Source organism: Magnolia sinica, chromosome 3, assembly GCF_029962835.1.
Source record: "Magnolia sinica isolate HGM2019 chromosome 3, MsV1, whole genome shotgun sequence".
NCBI classification, from domain to species: Eukaryota; Viridiplantae; Streptophyta; class Magnoliopsida; order Magnoliales; family Magnoliaceae; genus Magnolia; species Magnolia sinica.
Genome location: NC_080575.1, coordinates 73,921,355 through 73,935,225, shown reverse-complemented (window position 1 = coordinate 73,935,225; position 13,871 = coordinate 73,921,355). Strand labels below are relative to the sequence as shown.

The following is a 13,871-nucleotide window of genomic DNA, read 5'->3' as shown; positions in this document are numbered from 1 at the left end:
ATGGTTCATCTTGTTAATCAACAATCGACTAACTTAATCTATGGATGAAAAGTGCTCTCTATGGTTTAGATTTTGGGTAAATTATTGAAAGACTGTTAAAATTAATATATCTACAACTGTACAGTTAAACAAATGTAATCATATATTCTTAAATATGGTTAAATTTGCACTCAAAATTTCGGGTTGTTACAATTAGTGTTCTCGATTTGAATCCGGAACTGCTCAACTTGGGCCCTTTCTTATTCCTGAACGTGTTGGATATTCAGTTGTATGTACCAGAGTGTGACCATTATCTTGTTTGGAGAAGCGATCCGAGAGGTTGATGCATCGCCTTGGTTCCTAGTGCTGAGTGTTGGGGTATTGTCCAGATATAATGCTTAAGGAGCCACTTGAACCGACACATCCTCAGTTGGAGGTAGTGCGGTTAGTGTAGAGGATTTGATCATAGCAATTCGATTACTTCTTCTATTCATAATTTCGATTGATAAAGTTATGCCCATAAGTTAGAGACAGGGTCCCACCGGGTGTGCCAAAATTTTTTTGCTCGTTGCTTTCGGCAGTTTGAATATGGATGTGCTAGAATTGTATTTGTGCCTCAATTCAAAGTGAACAACTATGACCCTAAGAGATGACATAGGCAAATACGCAGTATATGACTGAGATTAGATAAGATCGGCCGCCTATTCAGCCACACACTTAATGTGTAAAATATGATCAATCGATATTCAAAGGGTAGGGCTTGTCCTCTGATGATGGGTTACACCTTTGCCTTCCATACGAAAGGACTTTTCAGTATCGAAAAAAGATATACGAGGAAGAGATTTTTACAGTTAGTCATGGAGAAAATTTGCGAAACACCTTTTCGAATGAAGAACTGAATCCAGCATAGGAGTGCAGACCCAAATTACATCTTCTTGCTGAATTCCTTTGCTATTTATAGATTTACCCTGGCCATCTAGATCATTCCCGCCTTCTAATGGTTACTATAACCATTCAACACTAAGCCTTCTTTGCTCTTTCTTTTGCCATCTATCCTATAACTGCTTCTACACGATTGCGCTTCCATTGGCTGTTTAAGCAAGGACGTGGCAATGTGCACTACACCAAAAACGTCATTTAGGAACGGTTTTAAACCGTTCCTAAAAGATGCATTGTAAATAATCTGGAACGGTTCAATACTGTATCAAGTACCATTTCAAAATTTAAGAACAGACTCTTAGGAACGGTTTTAAACCGTTCCCTAAGGTTGCAAACGATTTTATAGGAACAAAATTTTAGGAACGGTTTTAAACCGTTCTGTTTCCAACGGTTAAATTTCTAATTTTTGGAATGGTATTTTGCATTATTTCAAATGGACAATAAAGTTGTGCATTTGTTTTTATATTTAAAAACCAAAGAATATTATATACAATTAAAAATTAATATTGAACAAATATGGTACAACTTTATAATAAAAATTATATATATTTACAACAATAAGTTTACAATTGCATGAATACAATAAAAATAAATAAAAAATCCTCCATGATGTGCTCCACTCCTAGAGAAAGCACATGGTCCTTTATGGTTGCACCATGACTTGCAATGACACTCTGAAAGAGGAACTTGTCTTTGCATTGCATATCAGGTAGAGCTTTTTTTGGGCTTGCATTGTAACTATTAAAATCAAAACAAAGACCGTAAGCAATTTGATTAGCCAAAAAAGAACATAAAGATTCAAAAACAAACACACAAAAGAGTGACTATTCAACAACTAAAACTAGAGGATCACCTATAATGTTGCATATCGTCCCAGGCAAAACAATGCCTGTGTTAGGATGCACATTGAGGATCCAAGCACTTAACGCACACTTAACGTAGAGTACGGAGATGATTCATTGGGTACTATACAAGAGCACATATTATAATCCATACCTTGACAATAAACTGAATAATCATCACCAAGAGGATCTAGAAAGGGCTATGTAACTTTTTCAGCTTCTTCCTACAAAATATGATGTTATAATCCTAAGAAACAACTGGGGCAGAAACAACACTGGCATATCTTCAATGAGGAGAGGAGTCTTATGGAAGTCACAGAACAAGTGGTGGGAGAATTGCACTAACCTTATCAGGATATGGGAGATCATCAATGTATATAAAATAATCCTCCACAAGTGACGCTACAGCCAAATCACTACACAAATAACAAACATCTTGTCAAGGATTTTTGGATGTGAGGACAACCCATGGGGTTGGCTCAGAATGGAGTATACCAACGTTTTTCTGATTTTCCATCCGAAAGGATTTGAATCAGAAAAAGTCGGATGTTTGGTCTCTCCAAGACGTCCAGCACTAAAGTGGAAATTCATTGAAAGGCCATCTTTCTTCAATCCATTCTCTTCTTTCTCCCACTCAAAATGAAACAGTTAGGGCTACTGTATTTGATTCAATCAACACCACCAAAATCAAAAATTAAAAATAGAAATAAAAAATCAGTGTCACTCATCCTAATATGCATCAGCTGACTGCATGTGAGAAAGAAACATGTCTCAATACAAGTTGATTTTAAAAAGAAAAAGAAAAAGTAAGAGTAAAATCGAATGATCAACCCAAGCTGTCCAATTTTCATATCATTATCTCAAACTTATTTATTTCATAGAAAAATACAAGTTGATATAACAGATAGCAGTACAAATAGTCCAATAAAACTCAATAGCCTTTCATTCAATGATCCAAACAAGAAAAAGAAAACACCAACGTAGTGAAGACGACCTGCCAACACACTATTGCAAAGGATAGTCCCTTTAAGCAGCTCTAAAAGCTTATTTAATAAGGCCACTTGCCAACACACTACTACAGATATCCTGCATTCTGCTACAGCTCTAAAAGCTTATTTTATGGTATTATTTAGATTATCTGGCATGGACATACTAGGCATGGTCTATCCCATTTCTATCAGAGGCTTAGGTTGCAGAAAGGTGGGCTCTTGTACCAATTTTTGGTTGAAGAAAATAAATATTGCTTCCTTTGATTGAGCATCACGTACACTCAAGACAAGAACATGATTGACTGTATGTATGGCTACAATATGATAAAACTAAAAGATGAAAGATTCTACTAGCTATGCTGTGAAACACGGCAGCCCCTGAGTAGCATCTCATAGATGGGTTTATCCAAGTGTCATATCAATCAGGCCAACTGCATCTCCTCACATGTTTCGTTTCTTTACATATGATCACATACAAAAGGTTACTGAGTCAGATATAAGGCAAGCTAGCTGGTGCTTTTTATTTTTCTGGGCCCACCATCTGGTAATGTAAACCATTCATCTAGTAGAACCCATCATGGATGAGCCATGGCGAAAATTACCTCCATCAGACAACCCTTTCCATCTGATTGGTGGCTCACAAAATGGATGGTTACAATCAACAACTCACACTAAAAGAGAAAAACATGGGCCCAATTGATCTATTACGAGTTTGAATCATCCAACATTGGAGATTTTCACAGCATGCCCCATCCACATGAGGCCCACCAGACTGTTCTGAGTAGCCAAACATTGTATATTGTTTTCTTCAAAATGCATCATGTTTCCATCAATCAAAATTGGGAAATTGACAACCATCTACAAAATCTTTTCAAATTTCAGCTGAAAATTCTATATTATATTTTGAAGTCACTACCGACCATAAGTACATGCTATATGATGCAAAACCATACTAAATTGCGAAAATTCAATTATATGAAGAGGAAATGACCAAATTAAAATGATTTTTCCATGTATTTAAAATTTAGGAAGTAGGCCTTCAATGGAAATTTATTTCTCATGCAATCCCAATCATTGCACCTTTCAGGTGATTCTAGTGGTCATCGCAATATTTCCTAAATCAAATTTGTAAGTAAAACCTGCCTGTTAGAGCATATAGTTATTTCAAGTGGTCGTTTGGATGCCTGTAACTTGCTAAGTTGCAAACAAGTTCCACCTGAAAGTGAGCTTATGCTATTTTGTAACTAACGGTGAAATTTCTTATCCAAACACCGCCCGTGAGTTACCTGTACTAATAAAATTTACAGGCATCCAAATGACTCCTAAAACTAATCATGGAGAAAACAGAAGTAATAAGTTCTAAGTGCATTGGGTTCAAGTGTCAGGATACACATTACAACTTACAAGTGGGGCCAACAGTTGTGAGATACAAACTTTACTTTCATAAGCTCTGCCATAGATGGAAGATGTGTGAAAAAACCTTACAAAACGAAGCTTTTAACTAGCCTGTCAATGTCCTACAAAAGCCAGATAAGAAAAGAATATAAATATCAATTGTCTAGGAAAAAGATGGCCAAAGATTGGATGGCAAGGAACTTTCAATTAGATTTGGTTGGGTCATATATAACAAAATGGGAACTAGTAAAATTATAGAAATATTACTAACGCAATCCAAATTTAAGCTTGGGATGTGAAATTACTATTCTCAGTTGATATGGGTTTTAAAGCATGGATTGGCTGCAAACAAATCCAGACGTACTGGCTCCTTGAAGAGTTCCTTACTGACATAAATTACACTACTGCAGTTAAGAGTTACACATGCTGTAGAGGTAAATATCATATACAAGGACCAAACAAATCAATACCATACTAAGTAAACCTGAAACAGATGTTTGTTAAGCCTGCGCATGTGTGGAGCTGTGCCCATCCACATGCAGCCACACATCCCAATATGGAAGATGTGTATGAGATCCCAGCTTTTCATAATTTCATTAGATGAACCAGATTGATTGGATGTTCTTGTGCAAAAATCAGGCAGTGTTGCTTCTCAGGTCGGGGACAAAATACAAAAGAAATGGATGGCTGATACAGTTTTCTTCTAGACATCCATTTATTTCTTCACAGTGGTCCATTTGATGGAATGCTCTTGCCTCACACCCTTATGCTATTTTGGTGTCTGTGGTTGGCAAGGCTCCACACAAGTGTGGATCCAAGAATCAGGTCAGTCACAGATCTAGCGAGCCAAACATATGCAAAAGAAATGGACAGTCGACATTTAATGTAAATGTGTGGCCATTAAATGAGTGGACAAACCTGGATTCTGCACAAGGAAAGCCACATAGTGGCTTGCACCTAATGAGCAGCTTTGATCATGTACTCATGTAAGTATTGTGGACCCCCGAGCCTACACTCTAAATAGTCGCTCCCACTTTGAATAAGCATATTGCATCCAAAGATAAATACATTAACACAAGTCAAATATTATGGGAACTCTTCATGATATTGAAACACTAAAGATTGGTATTAAAAAATAATAATAATAATAAATAAATAAATAAATAAAATCAAAACATCCCCATTCTACAGTTTGAAAACATCATCCAAATATCTCACACTATTCATAAATGAGGAAGCCAGAATAGGAACCATAAAATGGAACAAACAATTGGAAAAACATCATTTAAAATGAATTTACCCAAAAATTTAAAATGGACAGCAGGAAAGAAAAAATTTCTGCAGATCCATAGCTAAAATTTCTGCAGGTTCATAGCTGCGATTGATATGAACTGGGTTTAAGCAGATGGATATCCAAAAAAGTTTGAAATTCAACTACATAAGATGCAAAGTAACATACTCATGGATCCCAAAAATGAATCATATCTAAATCTAAGGTGTACAACAAAATAAGAAAACAGTAATAATTAACTATCCACAAAATAAGATACAAATATTTCCTAAATCAAATTTGTAAGTAAAACCTGAAAATCAACAAAAACCCATTTGAATACGTGACTTTCAGAACAATTGATGGATCCACGGAATATAACAAATAAAATATCAAGAGAAATGATACTCAATTTTTAAATAGCAACGAGCTGAATTTGATGGTCTAAGTAACTAATAGAGAAAAAGAAGAACACGGGATCTGTCAAAAGCCTTATATATGGGAGTAAGATGACAGCCCAGGTTAATTTATCAGCTACAGAAAAATCAGAATTAGCAAAAAAAAAAAATAAAAAAAAAATAAAAAATAATGCAACAGACTGACTTTCAACTCCAACCACAATTTTATACTGAGGCTAACATTCCTGTTTGTGACAAACAGGGAACTTCCTCAGTTTTGCACCTTGTTGGTTCATGCGAACCCAAGTTGTCACAAAAAAGAAAATGGGGAATAATATAGATTATTATGCCTCCTAGAAGTCGCTTCATTTTTCTAACCACTTTCTTGGTGCACATTCAGTTTTGGGTTTCACACATACTGAATTACATGACTCTAAAGTTGAAGAAAATTTCCTCAACAACATAGATAAGATAATATCATCTGATAGAAGAATGGGGTGCCTGTATGCTAATCCAGACTGTCCAAAATCAGATGCGTGATGCATGCATAGCCAGAAAAAAATAAATCAAAATAAGCGACAGAAAAGCAAAAAAAATAAAATAATCACCACTGTTTGTAGCTTTTGTAGCCCATAGGAAGTTTTTAATGGTCAATCACCACTGTTTCCTGTACTATGGCCCATTTGGGATTTCGCCGAAAGGTCGAAGTGAATCCGTTCTTCTTCCCTATGTAATGATCTTTTACACTTTGTTATGCAAAACTAGACTAGCCAACTCGATATGATGGGGTTGGTCAAATTAACACCCAGACCGATTTCTTCTTATTATCTATATATATATAATTTGCATCTGTTGAAAACAACATTGTAGATCCACTAATCTTCATTGCAAAAAACCGAGAACCTCATAAACATGTTTAGCACATCTGACATAAACATAACTGGTCATTTCGATAAATAAGCTCAATATTCCTTGCCTCCACTTCCTCCGCCCTTCACTAGCATGGTGAAGCTTATCCATTAAGAATCCATCTTCATCTTTCAAACCACAATTACAAATCCGGGATGGACTGATAAAAACAGTATTGAGACAGGTAACATACAGGTAATAAATTGGTCAGTCCATGTCACTTAATATATAAACAAACTTTTAATTCTCCAGTGACAAAAGTAACTAGAAATAGTGACACTAACCAGAGAAGAGGAGCGAAATATTGGATGAGGATCCTTATATTCTCCAGTGACAAAGGGATGCTACATCCAGGTTACAAAATTAATAGGCAAAAAACTCTAAATTATTATGTGATTTGGCTATTCAACAATAAAAAAGGAAAGCTGCAACTCGACTGAATTTGAGATTGGATAATTAGTCACTGTTTATCACTCTAAAGCTCTACAAGGAAGATTTTTTTTTTTTTTTTAAAGCTCGCAATCTCACCTGTAGTAATTCGAAAGCAGATGGCCTCAAGCTTGGTTCACTGCTAAAATGTGTTGTTAGTTTCAGCCTTTAGAGATCATGACTGTTGGTTATCAAGATTATTTTAATCCTTGCCAAATTTGGATCTCTAAGGCTCTTAACACATAATTGCAAATTGATGAAAATGAGATGGTCTCATTTTAGGTGTCTACCAAATAGGCCCTTACTGGATTGATTTTGTATTTAAAAAATAAATAATCAGATGTGTGGGTTGTTAATGATTTTTCCATCAAAAGCAATGAATACGCTCAAACAGCACTTTATCCAAAACACATGGCAGAAAAAAAATGAAAACTAATAGAAAAGAAATAAAAAAGTGTGTATTTACTCTTGTAAACATTTCAAAAGAAAATCCTTAGCCTCCAACGAGAGATGCTCAGGGATGGGTGGATGTGACTTTATTGTCCCAATATAGAATAGAGCAGCAACCTGGAAAAAGTTAATATGAAAAATTCAAATGCCATGAAAGAGTCAATGAAAGGAAATGAAATCAAACAAATGAAAACAAGGTTTTTTTTTTTTTTTTTTTTTTTAAAGTGTACATCTTTGTACTGCTAGCTCCAGGGAGGTTTTCCTGTAGCCATCTCGATAACAGTACATCCAACAGAGATAGGAGAGATAGCCAGCAGACAGTACATCCAACACTCCATATGTCAGCGGAGCTAGGAGAGATAGCCAGCAGAGATATAAACAACTGGAGGTAGATACAATGTCATACACCATTACTGAATTGAAACAGGTATCTAAAGGATCCGTGAGCATGAAGTGGAGGTAGACAGCCAATAGAGATATAAACAACTGGAGTTAGATATAATTACCTATTACGGCTGAACAATATCAAGAAAAATAGTTGTGTGAAACTAAATGAACCAAAAACAATGGACAAAATAAAAGAAAATAAGATCAATAGAGAAAATTCTCACCATAACAAACTAGCCATTAGACGAGCCCTAGGGATGAATTAATTGAGCTACAGCTCACCATATGTTACGTGCCCTGGACTCTGTAGGATCCAAGCCATACATCTTCACCATAAATACGCATGCTAGCTGATCAATTCAGCAACAGCTCACCAAAAAACGGGGAGGGAGATCAAGAGAGGGAGGGAGAGTGAGAGGGAGATCTAGAGAGAGAGTAGAGATCGGAAGAGGGAGAGGGAGATGGAGGGAGAGGGGGGAAGAGTGACAGGGAGATCGAGAGAGAGGGTTGAGATCGGGAGAGGGAGATCGCAAGAGAGGGAGTTTGAGAGGGATAGAGGGAGAGGGAGATCGAGAGAGGGAGAGGGAGACGGCCGTATGTGAAATAAGGGTTTGGGGGATTTTGGCGTAAGAAAAGGATGGTAATTGATTCAGTAGGTTGCGGCAGATATAGAGCAGTGTGCCTCTTGGGCCTTGTGGGGTCCACTGAGAGGTTTCTAACTGAATCCATTCCATTCACCTGTTTTAAAATAAAATAATAAAACGAAATGATAAAAACTAAGAAGATCCAACACTCAATTAGGACACACCAATAAAACAGTTTAAATAACGACAGAGTTGGAACACAACAAGCAATTGGAGTACAGTTCATAACCGTTTCCAATCAAAAACGGCTTAGAGCCGTTTCCAAACCAAACTCTGACGCATTCCAGTTTGGTGATTTTGATGTAGTGGTGCTCCAACTGTACTATCGTAAAATCCTCTTTGTATCTCTGCACATCTTCAAATACACCACGCAGATCCATCCAAAACACACGTAATTCACTCTAATTGGTTCCAGTAGAAAATGGCGACAATCAGTATTAATACTTAGATCTTAATTTCGGCAGTAAGTTAAACATGTACATAGGTGAGGAGCAAGAAGAATGGATCATATTCTTAAATTGATGTATGTATTGATAGCAAATGCGAAATGACAGATAGGATATCTTGGTCTATAGATGAATAGCCATCTGAGAAGTTGATTTTGTGAACGACCAAGTGTAAGATAATATACGAGGCTCCGAAGTTAATTATGTCTACGTGAGTTTAAGGATATGTACATGTGTGTTCATTTACACAACTCTAAAAATTCTAAGTATACACATAGGAAAAATCACTCATGTATTTACTAACTGGTCTCAGGTCCTCATAATTTATTTATAAGATATCCACCTTCATGTGCAGGTGAGATCCACTCCTTATTATGTCTATGGGCAAAAAATCAGAATGGCCCCAGGTGGGCCATACCAAGGAAAACAGTTGGGACAGTGACGTCCACTCTTGATATCGACAATGCTCACCATAATTATGATATAAAATCCACTCCACCCATTAGATACCAAACAAGAATTTTGACATGGGCCTAAACATCCGGCTAATCTTTTATTCAGGTGGGCTACAATGAGGGAGACATTTTGGATGGTAAGAGTTGCCCTCTATATGGTTTTCAATAGTGTGGCTCACCTGCAACAGGGACGGGGGGCTAAGTTTTGAGCCGTGGGACTAATGTGGTGTATTTAACATAAACACTTTTGGTAGAGCCTTACCCTATCTGGTAACCATTCCCGACCTCTTCCCAACATCGAAATAACCTTTCCTTCCACGACGCAAACGGTTGAAAATAAGTTAGTTTTCAAAAGCTCGATCAGGCTTGGCTGACCCCCATCTGGCTATTGGATGTCTTAATCTAAGCCAGGCCTGCCTGAAACTTATGTTGGAGCCCAGCCCTCGGGCCAAATATTCCAGTCCAACCCCGGCCCAGCCCGAGGTTGGCCTGGCCCAAAAGCCAGAGGACCAACCCAGCCCATTGACACCCCTAAATGTTATAAATCCTTAATGCGTCAAAGCCTATTAATCAATTCATAAAAGTGCAACCAAAGGTTATTTATTCAGTAACTTTTATGTGTTTCTTATAGAATGCTCATGCCACACTCCCAGTCATATGTTGTTGGGCCTAGTAATGGGCGGGGCTGGGGTTTGCTCATACCTGAGTTTTGGAATAGTTGCACGGAGCCTATTCAAAATATTGATTTTTTTTTATTTTTCTTTTTCTCTGATCCATGCCTAACCCATTGCAAGCGTATTATCTAGGGACGATTACCAGACGATATTGGACGAGGTTGCCACAGGCTTGGTAGTTTGGAAATCCTCACTCTTACAGTAGTGGCTAGACAAATCCTCATTAAGGTTTGGCAGGCTCGAGTCTACCTTTGATTGTTGTCTCCACTCAAAAATCACTTTGATATGTTGAAACTAACCGTCGATTAATAGATAGAGAAATGGATGATCCATATTGATTACAATGATAGTCTAATAATTGATTTGGATGGTCCATCACGTGGGATTCACCATCAGTTACCAGTCCTTGAAAAGTGAGTTTGATCTAATGATCCTAACCATTCAATCAATTGCAACAAAACTGTGCAGCCAATGTTTATTTTACAAGAAAATTCAACTCATTATCTGGATCGTCCATCATGCTGGGCCACCTTTATTTATTGATGCCTTTAGAAATCATTTTGATAATATGATTCTAACCATTAAATGGATGCCTAGTAAAATGGATGCTTCGTATTAAAAGAGGCTCTACTATTAAAATGGGACTCCATTATGTGGGGACTACCTTTTATTATCAACCCCTCTTTTTTACTTTTACTTTTACTTTATAAAAAAAAAAAAATTTAATTAAATTAATTTAAATTAAAAGAATGGTGACAATACAAGACTAATGGAGAAAATAAACATATAGGACGTGCTACGACCTGTTTGTTAACACAAAAAATATCAAAGAATGTGGGATAAAGAAATAGATTCTCATTAAGTGTTGTTTGTTAATTCTGAATTCAAAGAGTGCTCCATGATTTTTCCTATATTTTCCACGATTGAGATCTGGCTTAATGATAAATACAAAATATGTTCGACGAATATTTTGTTGTTTTTTTTAACCAAAAAAAAAAAATCTTTGAAAATTACCCCTGTGCATGTTTCCACCAAGAGTATTTTTCTCCAAAATAAATTACCTGATACACATTCCAACTTTTTATGTTTGAAACTTCTATCAGCCCCACCATGATTTATGTGTTATATCCACACCATCCATCAACTTTTCTAGATTATTCCAGAGTATAAGCCTAGAAAATGAGATAGATCCAAAGCTCAACTGGACCACACCACAAATAGCAGTGGGAGTTGAATGACTACCGTTGAAACCTTCCTAGGGTCCACGGGGAGGTTTTATTTGCTATCAAAAGGAAAACACAAAGATCGGCTTGATCAGAGCCTTCCATGGCCTCAATAAGTTTTTAATATTAGGCACTCAATTCCCAATGTTTCTTGTATTGTGGCCTACCTTAGCCTTATATCTGTCTCATTTTTTATCTTATTCCCTAAAACGGTAGGAAAAATAGATGGACGTTGTGGATAAAACATATATAACATGATATTCCCACGGAGCTCCTAACAGGATAATTCGTCTCCAGGCAAGAGGCTTCGCATATCCCCAATCCGGATGTGGATTGCCTTACTGACTCTGCCCGTAGCCAAGCGGCTACCCGACAAGGCTATGTGGGCCCCACCTTGATGTATGTGTTTTATCCACACCGTCTATCTATTTTTTTCGGATCATTTTATTGCATGAGCCTAAAAATGAGACTGGATCCAAATCTCAAGTGAGCACCAATCATTAGAAACTTTCTAGGCCCATTGTAATGTTTATTTAGCATCCACTTGTTGATTAGGTCACACAGACCTGGATGAAGGAAAAGCACAAATATCAGCTTGATCAGAGCCTTACGTTGCACTAATAGATTTTCAACAGTGGGCACTCAATTCCCACTGTTAACTGTAGTGTGGCCCACTTAAACCTTAGATCTGCGTCGACCTTTTTAGTCTTATATCATAATATGACATGAAAAAATGGATGGAGGGTGTGGATCTGATAAATACATCATGATGGGCCCACCGTTCTGATTTTGTGCTGCACCACACAACAAGGGAATTTATTATCGTGTGAAATTTACATGGCCCAGGGATGTATTTTGTAGATCCACCCCGTCCACTCATTTCTTTTTTCCATATCATCTTACGGTGATAACTAAAAAATAAGGTATATTAAAAGCTCAATTAGACAGTAGGAATTGAGGCACTTATTGTTGAAAACTTACACGGAACGCTATCATCAAACTGGTATTTGTGTTTTACCTTCGTTCTGATACGCGTGATCTTATCAATAAGTTGGATGGCAAATGCACAGTATTGTAGGCCTGTTTGTATCCTGTGAGGAAGGTAGTATAAAACTCACGTAGTAACACTTTTCTATTGATTAGGTGTAAACGAATTTCAAATGATACCATACAAAGAAGTTTTATAAATATCTACTTGATCAAAAACTTCCGTGGCCCGCAAGAAGTTTTTAACGGTGGAAATCACTGTCCCCACTGCTTTCTATAACGTGGTCCAACTGAGATTTGGATCTACTTAGTTGTGGGCTCGTGACTTAACATGATCTCCCCAAACGAATGGATGATTTGGATATAATACATGCATCATGGTGGGGCCCGTGGAACTTGATGGGGTCAACGCACCGCACCAAAAGAGGTCCACGCAATCCGCTTCATCCAGAATTAGAAGAGACCGCCGAGATGTGCTGACCTGGCATAGTTCCGTGGAATGAGACATTATCCATCCATCTCTTGTGAGATCATTTTATGTAATGAGAAATCTAAAAAGGAAATGGACCACGCCAAAGTAGTGGGGATTGAACTCCTGCCAATGAAATTTTTTTATCAGTCCATAAAAGTATTGAATGATGCTAATAATTGTATTTTCCCTTCCTCCATGTCTATGTTATGAATAGGTGAGGTGGCAAATAAACATCTTGGTGGGCCTTAGGAAAGTTTGGATTATGGGTGCCACTGTCTCACTACTTTCCGTGGTGCAGTCCATGTAAGCTTGGCTTCTCCTTCATTTTCATGCCCTAAATAGATATTCCAAAATAGATAGACAGTTGGTATATAACATATTGCTATGTTTTTATAGAAAAAATATATGACATTTTAATTTTATATTAAGTACTTCAGTTTATTTAAATTAAAGGGAAGTTAAATTAATATTTTTATTTTTATTTAATAAAAAATAAACCCTTTAAATTTATAATGTAAAACATCTCCAAATAATCAGACGTTTGTAAACAAGTTGCAAGTACCAAACAAATTTTTAGATTTCAGATTTAGGTGCCATTTGGTAAACTGAAAAATAAGGTCTGAAAATTAATTTAAGTACTAAAAACTTAAAGTGTTGAATTTTAATACTTGTAAGTACTGAAATTCCGTTTGGTAATTTATTTGGAAAAAAAAAAGTTCTGATATTTAAAATTAAACTTTTTTTTTCACAAAAAAAAATTATTTGGTAATTAAACACAAACTATAAATGTCTAAAAATTGACAATTTATCATATTTGTCCCCGTTGTCTCAATTTCTTTCTTTTATAGAATATGAGACTAAACCTATCATTGTCTTACCACCAAATTTGGCACACACCTATGCCTAATTCATATGCACTCTCAAACATAATCTTTTGATTGATGGACCATGTACTATATCATTCCTAATAGAATAATCATACT

The 13,871-nt window shown here is 36.5% G+C and overlaps 1 protein-coding gene and 1 long non-coding RNA gene across 9 annotated transcripts; both read right to left on the bottom strand.

The window, feature by feature from the left end:
- Positions 1-1,424: 1,424 nt before the first annotated feature.
- LOC131240018 (uncharacterized) lies at positions 1,425-2,514 on the bottom strand. Its single transcript, XR_009168565.1, has 3 exons — positions 2,107-2,514; positions 1,772-1,984; positions 1,425-1,656 (listed from the first exon to the last, which is right to left on the bottom strand). It is a non-coding gene; the product is annotated as an uncharacterized LOC131240018 (long non-coding RNA).
- Positions 2,515-2,544: 30 nt separating this feature from the next.
- LOC131240016 (uncharacterized) lies at positions 2,545-8,912 on the bottom strand. Of its 8 annotated transcripts, none has more exons than XR_009168559.1 (5): positions 8,270-8,601; positions 7,831-8,106; positions 7,617-7,717; positions 6,421-7,065; positions 2,545-4,266 (listed from the first exon to the last, which is right to left on the bottom strand). XR_009168559.1 is itself a non-coding variant. In XM_058238013.1 (4 exons), the coding sequence occupies exons 1-4, from the start codon at positions 8,270-8,272 to the stop codon at positions 6,695-6,697; spliced, it is 402 nt and encodes a 133-aa protein (XP_058093996.1). In that variant the 5' UTR covers positions 8,273-8,912; the 3' UTR covers positions 6,644-6,694. The 8 variants fall into 8 exon arrangements, 2 of the variants coding, with proteins under 2 accessions (XP_058093996.1, XP_058093995.1); XR_009168560.1 differs by lacking the exon at positions 2,545-4,266 and having other exon boundaries at positions 6,644-6,881; positions 7,006-7,065; positions 8,270-8,600; XR_009168561.1 differs by lacking the exon at positions 2,545-4,266 and having other exon boundaries at positions 6,644-6,849; positions 7,006-7,065; positions 8,270-8,600.
- Positions 8,913-13,871: the final 4,959 nt, after the last annotated feature.

Excerpts from the sequence above, each read along its gene's own strand:
- LOC131240016 (XM_058238012.1), bottom strand. The coding sequence starts at position 8,322 with ATGGTGAAGATGTATGGCTTGGATCCTACAGAGTCCAGGGCACGTAAC. Across the intron at positions 7,066-7,830 it reads GGAGCTAGCAGTACAAAGAT|CATCCCTTTGTCACTGGAGA; the intron begins GTACACTTTAAA and ends ACCTGGATGTAG. Across the intron at positions 6,882-7,005 it reads TATTTCGCTCCTCTTCTCTG|TCCATCCCGGATTTGTAATT; the intron begins GTTAGTGTCACT and ends TGTTTTTATCAG.